General features: G+C 33.9%; 4 protein-coding genes and 1 pseudogene across 4 annotated transcripts; all 5 read right to left on the bottom strand.

Annotated features, from left to right (window-relative positions):
* Positions 1 to 1,829: 1,829 nt before the first annotated feature.
* LOC108211712 (heavy metal-associated isoprenylated plant protein 39-like) lies at positions 1,830 to 2,847 on the bottom strand. The gene is made up of 3 exons (XM_017383384.2): positions 2,651 to 2,847; positions 2,483 to 2,558; positions 1,830 to 2,348 (listed from the first exon to the last, which is right to left on the bottom strand). The coding sequence occupies exons 1-3, from the start codon at positions 2,654 to 2,656 to the stop codon at positions 1,942 to 1,944; spliced, it is 489 nt and encodes a 162-aa protein (XP_017238873.1). The 5' UTR covers positions 2,657 to 2,847; the 3' UTR covers positions 1,830 to 1,941.
* A 2,355-nt stretch (positions 2,848 to 5,202) lies between these two features.
* Positions 5,203 to 6,159, bottom strand: LOC108211760 (heavy metal-associated isoprenylated plant protein 39-like). Its single transcript, XM_017383442.2, has 3 exons — positions 6,016 to 6,159; positions 5,836 to 5,911; positions 5,203 to 5,694 (listed from the first exon to the last, which is right to left on the bottom strand). Exons 1-3 carry the CDS (start codon positions 6,019 to 6,021, stop codon positions 5,312 to 5,314), a joined length of 465 nt encoding a protein of 154 aa, XP_017238931.1. The 5' UTR covers positions 6,022 to 6,159; the 3' UTR covers positions 5,203 to 5,311.
* A 1,343-nt stretch (positions 6,160 to 7,502) lies between these two features.
* On the bottom strand, positions 7,503 to 8,905 carry LOC108211319 (heavy metal-associated isoprenylated plant protein 39-like; annotated as a pseudogene).
* Positions 8,906 to 9,438: 533 nt separating this feature from the next.
* LOC108211320 (heavy metal-associated isoprenylated plant protein 39-like) lies at positions 9,439 to 10,375 on the bottom strand. Its single transcript, XM_064090587.1, has 3 exons — positions 10,219 to 10,375; positions 10,040 to 10,115; positions 9,439 to 9,930 (listed from the first exon to the last, which is right to left on the bottom strand). Exons 1-3 carry the CDS (start codon positions 10,222 to 10,224, stop codon positions 9,548 to 9,550), a joined length of 465 nt encoding a protein of 154 aa, XP_063946657.1. The 5' UTR covers positions 10,225 to 10,375; the 3' UTR covers positions 9,439 to 9,547.
* Positions 10,376 to 12,446: 2,071 nt separating this feature from the next.
* Positions 12,447 to 13,597, bottom strand: LOC108213206 (heavy metal-associated isoprenylated plant protein 39-like). The gene is made up of 3 exons (XM_017384978.2): positions 13,406 to 13,597; positions 13,229 to 13,304; positions 12,447 to 13,111 (listed from the first exon to the last, which is right to left on the bottom strand). Exons 1-3 carry the CDS (start codon positions 13,409 to 13,411, stop codon positions 12,675 to 12,677), a joined length of 519 nt encoding a protein of 172 aa, XP_017240467.1. The 5' UTR covers positions 13,412 to 13,597; the 3' UTR covers positions 12,447 to 12,674.
* Positions 13,598 to 15,241: the final 1,644 nt, after the last annotated feature.

Raw genomic sequence — 15,241 nt, 5'->3', positions numbered from 1 at the left:
TTATCATAGTAAATGTACATAAATGATATCACTGTTAATGTAAATAAATTTGAAAATACAAATTAACGTCTAGATAAATGTTCGTGTGCAGCATAAAATATTCACAATATATATTGGAACTTGATAAATAAGCTCCAAATTTTACTATTTAAGTTTCATTTCATTTTTTCCATTTATCCAATTGGCATTATCACCACTGATATGTATGAAACATACGGAGAAGGCATGGATAAATATAGTATAAAATTTGGAATTGGAGTTTAAATAGTAAAATATGGAGCTTATTTATCAATTCTTTATATATTTTAGTTATTTGTATAACATATATGAATGTGTAAAGTATTAAATAAATAAATATATTTATTCAAATATAATTATTTTTATATAAAAATTAACACTTAATTACTCATTTTATTAAAATATAATAATATATTATATTTTAAGTTTACTATGTGAAAGTAATACTGTGAGTTTCGTTATAAAATTAAAATTTTATCTACAATATATATTATAGATCTTATCTGTCATATACTCCTCGTAACTGGTCCCTTTTAGGCTGTCAATGGAGCGAAAATCCGATCCGACCCGATCCGATCCAGGGTCATTTTAGCGGATATGGATCTAACAAAAAAAAATCCGATCCGATAAGAAAAATCCGATAATAAATGGGTTGGATATGGATTTAGTGTGATCCGATCCGTTTATAACCCGATCCGGTTATTAATTAATTAATTAATTATATATATTATATATTATATAATAATATATTTTATTCCCGATAGTATTTACAGAATGAGAGTTATTATTAGTTATATTTAATTTAGTTACTACTGATTAACATAAACACTTACAATTGGGTTAATATGCAGCAATGCAGGGGTAAAGATTTCTGTGTAAGCTTGCTGGTCCATAATATAAGTCTCTTATGTCTCCAGCCAGTCACCACTCACCACTCACCAGTGTCTTCTTTATTTGTTTTTTATGTTTACATTCTTTATTTATTTTTTCAAGTATTTATCTTCCCATTTTGATATTGTTTTTTAAGATTAGACAACTAGACTTGACCTTTCATTTTTCCTTATTTTGTTTAATGCATTCTTTAATCTTGTATATAATAAATTCATTTTTATATGACTTAACATGGAAATAAATTCATTTCTACATGATAAATCCATTTTCTAGCATTCATATTTATATATAGTAAATGGATCGGATATCCGATCCGAGATCCGTGATCCTAATAGATATGGATATGGATTGGCTTAAAAAAAATCCGGTCCCGATCCGATCCGAATCCGAATCCGATAAAATAAACGGATATGGATATGGATTTAGGTCGATCCGATCCGAACCCGATCCATTGACAGGCCTAGGACTCACTCCCTTTCATGTTGGATCACAAAAATAAAATAAAATAAAATAAAAACTAGAAGAAACAATGGTAATTTAGTGTGATTCTAAGTTCCCAGAGACCAATGAGTTGTATGATTTCAAACATTGCCCTGTCTGTCCAAGTTTGAGCTCATGTTTACTACACATGGTGAACTAGCAATCGTACGAGGTGTGTACAAGGGGTATCCAGAAGGCTTACACAACAGCAAGCCTACAATTTTTTCTTATTTACACTGTAATTTAATATTTTTATGTTTAAATCTCCTTAAATTTTATTTTTAACGTATTTTACTCAAATTTATTTTTCGCTTCTGAAAGCTTTGGTAGCTCGTAGACTAATATTAACTTCAACAGAGCTTAAACCTGTAATTTTACAAGTCACGAACCACCCAGGTTCATCAACTTATAAGGTTTTATAAGGAAAAATTGTGAGAGAGTTTAACAAAAAAACAATATTCACACATCTAAAATCTCAGCTCTCCGAACTTCAACTTATTACAAATTTAATAATCACAATATTTTGAATTGATATGAAATATTCGATATGAATCAACAAATAACGCAAGAATTAGTATCTTCTTCCACACTTCCGCGATTATGATAGTAGTGTAATGGCACTGAAGGCTGCTGCTGATAACTGTAAGCATGTTGCTGCTGATAATATGCTGGATGCATTTGTTGTGGAACATAATAACCCTGTTGAAAACCAGGGTAAGCCACTACAGCAGCTTTCACAGCTTCTTCTTTCTTTTTACCATCATCTTTCTTTGCCTCTTCTTTTTTACCTTCGTCTTTCTTTGGCTCTTCTTTTTTCTTCTCCGGTTCTTTGGCAGATCCAACTGTCAATATCTCCGTGTGACAGAGCTTCCTGAGCTTCGCCACTATTTTTATTGGATCTACATCTCCGATCACAGTTAGTTTCTTGTCTTTCATTTCCATTGCAATTGAATCCACCCCTGAAAATTTGACAAACAAAAAAAACATTAGCTCTTTAGTGGAGTATTTTTATACATGTTTAGACCCTACTTCTGAGTGAGACATACTGGTACGTATAATTTGCTACAAAATTTGATGTAGTGTGTGTGCTTACCATTGAGGCCAGAAACAAGTTTCATGCCTCTTTGCTTAACTTTCTCATCATGCAATTCAATTTTCATCACAACCTTCTGCAATATTAACAAAAATTAAAATCATTAAACTGGCATTAGAACTAAAACAAATTGTAGCATGTTAAGGAAACTTTAGTACACATACTAACCTTCATGTTCTTGTTGGTGATGTTGAGAGATATGAGTTGCAGAGTTGAAAAAAAATGAATATTCTGATATTCAAGAGCAGAGACTTCGAAAAGAATGAAGCGAAGCTTAAAGAATTTGATGAAATGTGAAGAATCTAAATGGGGTTTTATAATAAAAGGTTGATAGAAGTGTTGAATGAGTGTCAATTTAAGTTCCACATCATAAAGATAAAAGAAGATTTGTTTTTAATATAAGCAACCAAAGAATTCTATTGGCATGAAGTTTTTTAGAAAGAGTCCAATATAAGCGAGCTTTGTGATGAGCGGATAATATCGTACTAACGTGGAGTTCACGGTTGTTGGACACGAACAACAAGCAGTGACGATAGTCAAATGATGTGTATGTTCAATTATTTTCGTAGTTGCAACTTGCCAAGACAACAAAGTGGAATTTCCTACCAGAGGGCTGAAAAGCACAGGTCTAATGAATTATTGACATTAAAGTGGGGAAACGACGTCGGATAAGAGGCAAACAGGTGCGTTTGGTGCCTCTCCTCTTGTGAGTTGTCATGATGGTCACTTTCAATTTTGTTACCCTACACGCTCTTTCTAAGAAGCAGCAAAATAGTGTACTTGTATTTAGCAAAAAAAAATAAATAGTGTACTTGTAACTTGTAAGTCTTGCATTTTGACAAACTAAAATAGTTTGTTTGTTTATGACGGTTTAGAGTGCATGTATTTTTCATCTTATAAATGACAAAAAATCGATCTGACAGTATAATTAGGAGCCTGTTTGGCGGAGTTTATGGCTTATGACTTGACACGCAGGCCCGATCTTGAACTTTCGGGGGGCCTAGGCAAAAAAAAATTGAAGCCCTTGTTAAAAAAATGAAAATATTCAAAGCATCAAATTTTTACAAAAATATATTACAAAAAAAGTTCCAAACAATTTATAAGTAATGACATAATACACAATCCAACATTTCATAAAAAATGAGTTTTGTGAGCTTTTCGAGATATAAAATCATTGATGATAAAGAAACCCTTGATTTATCAATTGCAGAATCTCTGAATAACTTCAATTCATAGATGATAAAAGCCACAAGTGATGCAACTTCCAACTGCAACTTATCTCTATTTAAATTGTAGAAAGAAATAGTTGTCATAGTTAAGAACAGATGAAAATTCCAAGAGATTTAAAAGTTACAAGACTTGTTTTTCCCTGGGAAGTATTCAGATTTAACAGAGACAGAAGGAATGGAGATGAGGGGAGAAGGAGAGATGAGAGCTGAAATAAAATTGAGTTGGGTATTTGGGTGTGTACTGTGTAATTTGTTATGAATCTATTGTATTATTTTTTGTGTATCGCTTTTAATTTTTCTTATCGACAAATTCTCTTGCCTTTCAATTTTTTCTTTCATTTTTCTTATTTATTAATTTAATTATTTTGTCAATAAATTTTAATATTTTCAATGTCAAAAAAATAACTTTATTTAATAATTATTTTGACAAAAATAATTTTAATATTTTCTACCTAAATAATAATAATAATATAAATGAAAATAATAATTTTTTTGACAAAAAAAAGTGATATAATTAGATAACTTAAAAATTTTGGGGCCCCTCCTAGTCTTGGGCCCTAGGCTCATGCCCCTTTGGCCTACCCTCAGAACCGGGCATGTTGACACGGTTTATGACTTAACGTAACTTATTTGATAAGCTGACAGCTTAAAATGTCTGTTTGGTTAATTTTGACTTGGGAATGACTTATGGGTTATTAAAAATACAATAATAAAAATAAAAGTGACTTATGAGTAACTTATGATTTATGTGAATTTTTATCAAAGAAAAAGTTTTAAAAAATTAAGTTACTGAAAAAAGTACCTCAAATTAACTTCTGGCTTTAAGTCAGCTTCTAGCTTATTTATGACTTTAAGCCGGTTTGCTTATTTATGACTTTAAGCCGGTTTCTGACTTATTACACAAACAGATATTTTTCAGTTTAAAGCTGGAAACAGTTTAAGTCCCAGCTTAAAGCTGGGACAAACACGCTCTAGATCTAACCATCGGAAATTTTAAGTCTCAAAATTCTATTCAGGTTAAAACTGATGATGAAGTAATCTTGTCAAAGTAATAGTTTTCAGATCACTTAAATATGAACGATTGAGGCACAGGAAATGATCATTCCTACCGAATTTTGGCCTTAATCCAACCAATCTTGTAAGAATTAAGCAGGGTTTTCTTCTTTTTGAGCTTATTATCTGTAAAATCGTACTGCAACATACGTCTGCTGTGAACCTAATTCTACTAACAACATCAATGCAGCATGACTATAAGACCGTTCACTGGTGCGGATAAGGTACTGAACAAGAAGTTTGGCATTTGCACGAGAGACTCCTATTGTATTCCTACGAGCTCCATTCCAGAAATTCGTTGAGATTCCTGGTTAATCAAGCTGCAACATCAATTTAACTTGCTTACTTTTGAATTGTGATTTATGTTGGATAATGTTGATGGCATCTAATATCACACATCAGCACCCGATCACAGGGTTTATATGGAAAATCCGCGAATGATTTTTAACGACAAACAATATTTTCCCATACGTGAAATTTTACCTTCTGAACTTCAAAATTTTACAAAAACAATTAAATTGAATTGATATGAAATAATGGAGATGAATTAACAAATAACGCAAGCATTAGGATCTTCTTCCACACTCGCGAGATTATGGTAATAGTGTGTTGGCGCTGAAGGCTGCTGCTGATAATAGGCTGGGTACATTTGCTGGGGAGCATAATAACCCTGTTGAAAACCAGGGAATGCCACTACAGCAGCTTTTACAGCTTCTTCTTTCTTTTTACTGTCATCTTTCTTTGCCTCTTCTTTTTTACCGTCGTCTTTCTTTGGCTCTTCCTTTTTCTTCTCTGGTTCTTTGGCAGGTCCAACTGTCAATATCTCCGTGTGACAGAGCTTCCTGAGTTTGGCCGCTATTTTTATTGGATCAATATCTCCGATCACAGTTAGTTTCTTGTCTTTCATTTCCATTGCGATTGATTCCACCCCTGAAATTTCAACAAAAACAAATAACATTAGCTTTTTAGCAGAGTATTTTTATACTTGTTCAGACTTCAGACCCTACTTCTGAGTGAGACATACTGGTACCTACGATATGCTACAAAATTTGATGTGGTGTGTGTGCTTACCATTGAGGCCAGAAACAAGTTTCATGGCTTTTTGCTTCACTTTCTCATCATGCAATTCAATTTTCATCACAACCTTCTGCAATATTAACAAAGATTAAATTCATTAAACCGCGATTAAAAATAATAAAAAAATGTAGCATGTTGAACAAAACTTAAGCACACACAAAAGCAGACACTAACCTTCATGTTATTGTTGGTGAAGTAGTGAGATTTGATTTGAGTGCTACAAATTCTAGCAAAATTTCAAAGTGAAGAAAATGAATATTCTAATACTCAGGCAGCAGACACTTGGAGAAGAGTGAGGAGAAGCTTAAATAACTTAATGAAATGTGAAGAATCTAAATGGGGTTTTTATAATACAAGGTAGATAGGAAGAGTCAAGATAGTCAACTGCTGTAGATAGTCAATTTTTTTTTTTAATTTTCATAGATGCGAGTTGTATGACAAGAAAATGGAATTTTCCACCCAAGTGCTGAAAGGTAGAGGTTTGATGTATTATTGGCGTTATTTAAGTAAGAAAACGACGTCGTAGAGCAATGGAACGATGACGTCTGGGCCTGGCAGTGGAGTGTCTTTCTCCTCTTGTGAGTTGCCACTTGCCATGATGGTCAGTTTCAATTTTGTTGCCCTACACTCTCCTTCTAAGAAGTCGCAAAATTATGAAACGTACAAGGCTTAAATAATGACAAAGTACGAAAATACTGAAAGGGTCTGGTTTATGACAATCTTTTGTGATATTTTATGGTGAAAGACATAACTCTTGTTTTTTTTACGTGAATGAAGAGTCCATGTTATTTATCTGTAATTTAGACACCCATTTTAGGATTTTAGAGTTTGCATTATTAAAAAGCACATATTTGTTTCTTTTTGTTTTCAAACTTTTTTTTTGTTATTTGGTGTCTGAGCCAACTTTCGTGCACCTCGACTAATCCAGAGAATTGCTAGCACATTCGTACCCACCAAACATGACAGACCACTTATTTTCGTGCCTTCCGCCTTTTAGTGGAATTCAGCCTACGACTTTGAGGGCCTCCCAGTGAAATTTAACCTATGACCTTGGGGTGTTAAGCTCTTCCGGACAATTTGTTAATTTAGCTTGTTCATACTCAAATCAATAGTCTGTCAATTTTCCTACCTCAACTAAATTTCAACATGGCACTTGACACCGTGTCAATGTTGGGATTCAGCTCCATGTCTGGATCCCATGTTAGCATACGGTATTGTGCCATGTGGATGTCCACGTCAGCATTGAGCCCCACCAATGATCAACATGTGTCATTTTCTACCCATTTAATTTCCGGATCACTTAAATTAAATACATGTGGTTGTGGGGTCAGATCATCTACCCCGTTGAGTAAAAAACATGTGGCTTTTCTTCTTTCTGAACTTATTATCACCGAACATATGCTGCAACATATATTTTCCATGAACCCGACATCATATCTAACAAGATCAATGCACTGAACATGCTGAGCTCCTGTCACATTTGTATGAGCTCCGTGCTATAAGTTCATTGATCTTCCTGGTTAATTAGGCTCTAACATCAATTTAATTTGCTTACTTTTGAGCTGTGATGTATGTTAAAATAATGTTGATGGTACCTAATATTACACTTCAGTTCCTGTCCCCTTTTTTCGCGGAGTTTATATGGCAGAATTGCGAATGAGTACACTAATCTCAACTTCTGAACTTTTATTTCATCACAAAAATGAATAAATTCAATTAATATGAAACAATCAAGACGAGCCTCCCAGCTCTTTCAGAACAGGGGCATGGTCTGTGTACATTTTATCCTCCTCAGATACGTTTGGACACTACTCAAATCGGGATCAAACCGGGATATACTGATACGTTTGGTTTGGTTAGGTTTAATCAAAATGAATTAACATATAACACAGGAATTAGGATCTTCTTCCACGCTCACGAGATTATGATAATAGTGTGATGGCACTGAAGACTGCTGCTGATAACTATAAGCATGTTGCTGCTGATAATAGCCTGGATACATTTGCTGTGGAACGTAATAGCCCTGTTGAAAACCAGGGTGTGCCACTACAGCAGCTTTCACAGCTTCTTCTTTCTTTTTACCATCATCTTTCTTTGCCTCTTCTTTTTTACCATCATCTTTCTTTGGCTCTTCTTTTTTACCGTCATCTTTCTTTGGCTCTTCTTTCTTCTTCTCCGGTTCTTTGGCAGGTCCAACTGTCAATATCTCAGTGTGACAGATCTTCCTCAGCTTAGCCACTATTTTTTATCGGATCTATATCACCGATCACAGTTAATTTCTTGTCTTTCATATCCATTGCAATTGATTCCACCCCTGAAATTTCAACAAACAAAAATAACATTAGCTTTTCAGCGACGCACAGACAAGCTAGACCTTACTTCCGAGTGAGACATAATACAACTTTAGGTTGTATGTGGTAAGCGTGCTTACCATTTAGGCCGGAAACAATTTTCATGGCTTTTTGCTTCACTTTCTCATCATGCAATTTGATTTTCATCACAACCTTCTGCAAAATTAACAGAGATGAAAATCACTAAATCGCGATTAAAAAAAATAAAAAATGCAGCGCATTGAAGCACAGGTCTAATGAATTATTGACATTAAAGTTGGGAAGCGACGTCGGATATGAGGAAGACCGGTGCGTTTGGTGCCTCTCCTCTTGTGAGTTGTCATGATGGTCATTTTCAATTTTGTTACCCTACCCGCTATTTCTAAGAAGCAGCAAAATAGTGTACTTGTAAGTCCTGCATTTTGACAAACTAAAATAGTTTGTTTGTTTATGACGGTTTAGAGTGCATGTATATTTCGGTGGTGTTTGTTTAGAGCTTAAAAGCTCGGCTTCTGGTTTATAAATTATAAGCACTTATTCGTACCGCTTGTGTAAAAAGTCAAGAATCACTTATAAAAAGCTAGGAATGTTAGCTTTTGTTTCAGGATTTCTACTTCTTTCCCAAACACTTTAATCACTTATAAGTCTTAACTTACTTCTAACTTCTATTCCATTTTTTTATTTTAAGCAAGAAGCACTTATTTTAAGCTCACCCAAACGGCCCCGAAATTCATCTTATAAATGACAAAAATCGATCTGACAGTATAATTAGATCTAACCATCCGAAATTTTAAGTCTCAAAATTCTATTCAGGTTAAAACGGATGATGAAATAATCTTGTCAAAGTAATAGTTTTCGGATCACTGAAATATGAACGATTGAGGCACAGGAAATGATCATTCCTACCGAATTTTGGCCTTAATCCAACCAATTTTGTAAGAATTAAGCAGGGTTTTCTTCTTTTTGAGCTTATTATCTGTAAAATCGTACTGCAACATACGTCTGCTGTGAACCTAATTCTACTAACAACATCAATGCAGCATGACTATAAGACCGTTCACTGGTGCGGATAAGATACTGAACAAGAAGTTTGGCATTTGCACGAGAGACTCCTATTGTATTCGTATGATCTCCATTCCAGAAATTCGTTGAGATTCCTGGTTAATCAAGTTGTAATCTGAATTGTGATTTATGTTGAACAATGTTGATGGCATCTAATATCACACATCAGCACCTGATCACAGAGTTTATATGTTAAATCCGCGAATGATTTTTAACGACAAACAATATTTTCCCATACGTGAAATTTCACCTTCTGAACTTCAGCATTTTACAAAAATGAATAAATTGAATTGATATGAAATACTGGAGATGAATTAACAAATAACGCAAGAATTAGGATCTTCTTCCACTCTTGCGAGATTATGGTAATAGTGTGTTGGCACTGAAGGCTGCTGCTGATAATAGGCTGGGTACATTTGCTGGGGAGCATAATAACCCTGTTGAAAACCAGGGTATGCCACTACAGCAGCTTTTACAGCTTCTTCTTTCTTTTTACCGTCATCTTTCTTTGCCTCTTCTTTTTTACCGTCGTCTTTCTTTGGCTCTTCTTTCTTCTTCTCGGGTTCTTTGGCAGGTCCAACTGTCAATATCTCCGTGTGACAGAGCTTCCTGAGTTTGGCCGCTATTTTTATTGGATCAATATCTCCGATCACAGTTAGTTTCTTGTCTTTCATTTCCATTGCAATTGATTCCACCCCTGAAATTTCAACAAACAAAAATAACATTAGCTTTTTAGCAGGGCAATCTTATATTGCTCAGACTCTACTTCCGAGTGAGACATACTGGTAGTGGTACGTGGTACTTACCATTGAGGCCAGAAACAAGTTTCATGGCTTTTTGCTTCACTTTCTCATCATGCAATTCAATTTTCATAACAACCTTCTGCAATATTAACAAAGATTAAATTCATTAAACCGCGATTTAAAATAATAAAAAATGTAGCATGTTGAACAAAACTTAAGCACAACCAAAAGCAGACACTAACCTTCATGTTATTGTTGGTGAAGTAGTGAGATTTGATTTGAGTGCTACAAATTCTAGCAAAATTTCAAAGTGAAGAAAATGAATATTCTAATACTCAGGCAGCAGACACTTGGAGAAGAGTGAGGAGAAGCTTAAATAACTTGATGAAATGTGAAGAATCTAAATGGGGTTTTTATAATACAAGGTAGATAGGAAGAGTCAAGATAGTCAACTGATGTAGATAGTCAATTATTTTGTATGACAAGAAAATGGAATTTTCCACCCAAGTGCAGAAAGGTGGAGGTTTGATGTATTATTGGCGTTATTTAAGTAAGAAAACGACGTCGGAGAACATTGGAACGATGACGTCTGGGCCTTGCAGTGGAGTGTCTTTCTCCTCTTGTGAGTTGCCACTTGCCATGATGGTCAATTTTGTTGCCCTTCACTCTTCTTCTAAGAAGTCGCAAAATAATGGAACGTACAAGGCTTAAACAATGACAAAGTACAGACAATCTTTTGTGATATTTTATGGCTAAAGATACAACACTTGCTTTTTTATGTGAACGAAGAGTCCATATTGTTTATCCGTAATTTAGACACTCATTTTAAGATTTTAAAATTTGCGTTACAAAAAACCGCGTACTTGTTTCTTTTTGTTTTTGAGACTTTTTTTTGTTATCTGGTGTCCGGACCAGCTTTCGTGCAACTGAACTGTTAACACACTCGTACCAGTAGAGCATGACCATCTACTTATTTTCGTGCCTCCTAGGGGAATTCAACTTATGACCTTAGGGGCCTCTCGAAGAAATTCAAACTCTGACCTTGGGGTGTTAAGCCCTTCGGTACAATTTGTTACTTTAGCTTGTTCATACTCAATCTTTGAAGTTTGAGAACAATAGTCTGTCAATCTTCCTACCTTAACTAGTATATTATGGCTAAAGATACAACACTTGTTTTTTTTTTTTTATTTGAACGAAGAGTCCATATTGTTTATCCGTAATTTAGACACTCATTTTAGGATTTTAGAATTTGCGTTATAACAAAACGCATATTTCTTTCTTTTTGTTTCCGAGACTTTTTTTTGTTATCCGGTGTCCGGACCAGTTTTCGTGCACCTCGACTAATTCAGAAAACTGCTAGCACACTTGTCGCGTAGAGCATGACCATCCACTTATTTTCGTGCCTCCCAGTGGAATTCAACCTATGACCTTAGGGGCCTCCCGAAGAAATTCAAACTATGGGCCTATTTGGGAAACGTAATCAGTTCCTGCTTCTTACTTCTGCTTTTATTGACCCGTTTGTGTAAAGAAGGAGAAGCACTTTTAAGAAGCTGAAAATGCTAGCTTCTCTCTCACAGCTTCTGCTTCTTTTCCAAACACTTTATTAGCTTATTTACTTCTCACTTCTACTCCACTTCTTTACTTTAAGCAAAAAATCAGTTTTTCTTAAGCTTGGCCAAACGACCCCTATGACCCGGGGCTGTTAAGCCCTTCCAGACAATTTGTTACTTTAGCTTGTTCATACTCAAATGTTTGAGCACAATAGTCTGTCAATTTTCCCATGTCAGCATACAGACCGTGCCATGTGGATGTCCACGTCAGCAATTGGCCCAACCAATGATCAAGATGTATTAACTTTTTTCTACCCATTAAATTTCCGAATACATGTGGTTATGACTTATGGGGTCAGATCCAGTGGCGGATCTGACTATAAAGTTAAGGGAGATCAATTTTTTTGTAAAAAAAATTAAGAGGGTCACGAAAAAATTAAGGGGGTCAATTTCAATTTTACAACCTAAAAATATGTATAATATTAAAAAAAATAAAATTTAAGGGGGTCAGTTGCCCCCTCTTGCCCCTTCTAAGATCCGCCTCTGGTCAGATCATCTTCCCCCGCTGAGTAAAAAACATGTGGCTTTTCTTCTTTCTGAACTTATTATCACCGAACATATGCTGCAACATATATTTTCCATGAACCCGACATCATATCTAACAAGATCAATGCACCGTGTCCATAAGACCATTCATTGATAACTGATAAGACACTGAACATGCTGAGCTACTGTCACATTTGTATGAGCTCCGTGCTATAAGTTCATTGATCTTCCTGGTTATTAGGCTCTAACATCAATTTAATTTGCTTACTTTTGAGCTGTGATGTATGTTATAATAATGTTGATGGTACCTAATATTACACATCAGTTCCTGATCCCTTTTTTCACAGAGTTTATATGTCAGAATTCCGAATGAGTTACACTAATCTCAGCTTCTGAACTTTTATTTCATCACAAAAATGAATAAATTCGATTAATATGAAACAATCAAGACGAGCCTCCCTGCTCTTTCAGAACATGGGCATGGTCTGCCTACATTTTACCCTCCTCAGGCCTTTCTAAGCGGAATATACTGATACGTTTGGACACTACTCAAACTAAGATATACTGATACGTTTGGTTTGGTTAGGTTTAATCAAAATGAATTAACAAATAACACAGGAATTAGGATCTTCTTCCACACTCGCGAGATTATGATAATAGTGTGATGGCACTGAAGACTGCTGCTGATAACTATAAGCATTTTGCTGCTGATAATAGCCTGGATACATTTGCTGTGGAACGTAATAGCTCTGTTGAAAACCAGGGTATGCCACTACAGCAGCTTTCACAGCTTCTTCTTTCTTTTTACCATCATCTTTCTTTGCCTCTTCTTTTTTACCCTCATCTTTCTTTGGCTCTTCTTTTTTACCCTCATCTTTCTTTGGCTCTTCTTTTTTCTTTTCCGGTTCTTTGGCAGGTCCAACTGTCAATATCTCAGTGTGACAGATCTTCCTCAGCTTAGCCACTATTTTTATCGGATCTATATCTCCGATCACAGTTAGTTTCTTTTCTTTCATATCCATTGCAATTGATTCCACCCCTGAAATTTCAACAAACAAAAATAACATTAGCTTTTCAGCGGTGCACAGACAAGCTAGACCTTACTTCCGAGTGAGACATAATACAACTTTACGTTGTATGTGGTAAGCGTGCTTACCATTTAGGCCGGAAACAATTTTCATGGCTTTTTGCTTCACTTTCTCATCATGCAATTCAATTTTCATCACAACCTTCTGCAATATTAACAAAGATTAAAATCATTAAACCGCGATTAAAAATAAAAAAATGCAGCATATTGAAGTTAAATTTAGTACACACATAAGCACACACTAACCTTCATGTTATTGCTGGTGATGTTGCAAAAATGAGCTACAAATTCTTGTAAAAAAGTGGGAAATTTTAAATATTCTGATATTCAAGCAGCAGATGCTTAAAAAGGAATGAAGAGAAGCTTAAACAAGTTGATGAAATGTGAAGAATCTAAATGGGGTTTTATATTACAAGGCAGGTAGAATTAGTCAAGATAGTCAAATGATGTCCATAGTCAATTATTTCAATTTTCAAAGCTGCAACTTGTAAGACCACAAAATGGAATTTTCTACCAGGCCGAAACGACGTCGTTCAATATGGAACGATGCCGTTTAATAGTTGAGTGTCTTTTGAAGTTGCCATGATGGTCACTTTCAATTTTGTGGCCAACTTTTGCGAGGACTCTTTCTTAGAAGCAGCGGAACAGTGTACGTAAAAGGCTTTGTGTTTTACAAGTAGAGTGAATAGTTTGTTTGTGTTTGTAAAATAATAACTAGCATAAAAGCCCGTGCGAGGCACGGGACTCTAGTTTTTGTTGTGTTTTAAATAATATTCGTGTGTAATCATATTATTTCGAGCATAACTATTACGTCTTATTTTTTAACAGAATATGTAAATATGAAATGCAATATTTGCAATATAATAGCATTGATAGTAATAATATGTACTATATTTAAAAAAAATTATAGATCAAAAACAACATTTGAATTGATTTTTCTATATTCAAATTCGTTATGATATAGAGGCCACTATCATTTAATCTACATGTTCAAAATTATATTCGAAATTAATACTGAAATTTTTAGAATTTAAATATATTATACCTCAATAAAAAAATCTGTAATTTTTTGTTGAAAATTATTAAATTATTTCATCCAATATAAAAACTTGTTCTTGATATGTGAATTACGATATCCTAAATCATGATTAGATGAATATGTGTGGTCCGCGTTGTTTTATATTTTTTTTTTTTTTTTTAGCGTACGTTTGTGTAATAGTTAAGTGATATATGATGGACGGACTATGAACACATTCTTTTTTATCATATGTTGCACAAACCTTGTATAAATAATAATTGAAACATATATTGTATGTAAAAGACCCTACCTTACTTTATTATAAAAGTATTAATTGAACTACTGACCTTATAATTGTACCCGAAAAATTCCGATACGTTTGATGTGGCTTACCCTTTTAATTTTCATATCAATTATATAATACTTCAATGTCTTATATTTTTTTGTTAATTTAAAATATTAGCTGATTATTACTTTGATGCCGCGTGTTATAATATTGTCTTGTTATAAAATATTAATTTTTTATCATTAGTTTTCTGAGCTTGTTGATTAAGACTTTTAATGATTTTTCTTGTAATTGTTATAAACCAGATCTCAAATAGTAAAAATTGAGTAGATGTCAATTAGGTACCATGAAGTTCATAAAAATAAGAAATATTTAGTTTAATTAGTCGTATAGTTACTTTTTTAGCTTTGTGCAGATCACATTTTTTAGGGGTGAGCAATGTAGCATATCATGTTCAATTGTTAAAGATGAAATCAGGTGTTCGATATTCTGGATTATGGAAAACTATTCTTGTTTTATTCCCGTTTAATCAGATAACCTTATCGCGTCGGATTATCCATTTCAGAATTAGTTATATTTTATTAGTTTAATTTGTAAATGATTAATTAATTTAATTATAGTTTGAATCATTTTATTTAACTCGCATGTTATACATTGATGGATGGCATATTAAAATTATAGTTTTAAGTGTGTGTGTGTGTATATATATATATATATATATATATATATATATCAAAAAAACTTATTTCTCAGTGTTATTTTATTTTAAGCAAGTAAA

Source organism: Daucus carota, chromosome 3 (genome assembly GCF_001625215.2).
Source record: "Daucus carota subsp. sativus chromosome 3, DH1 v3.0, whole genome shotgun sequence".
NCBI classification, from domain to species: Eukaryota; Viridiplantae; Streptophyta; class Magnoliopsida; order Apiales; family Apiaceae; genus Daucus; species Daucus carota.
This window is presented reverse-complemented; position numbering and strand designations above follow the sequence as displayed.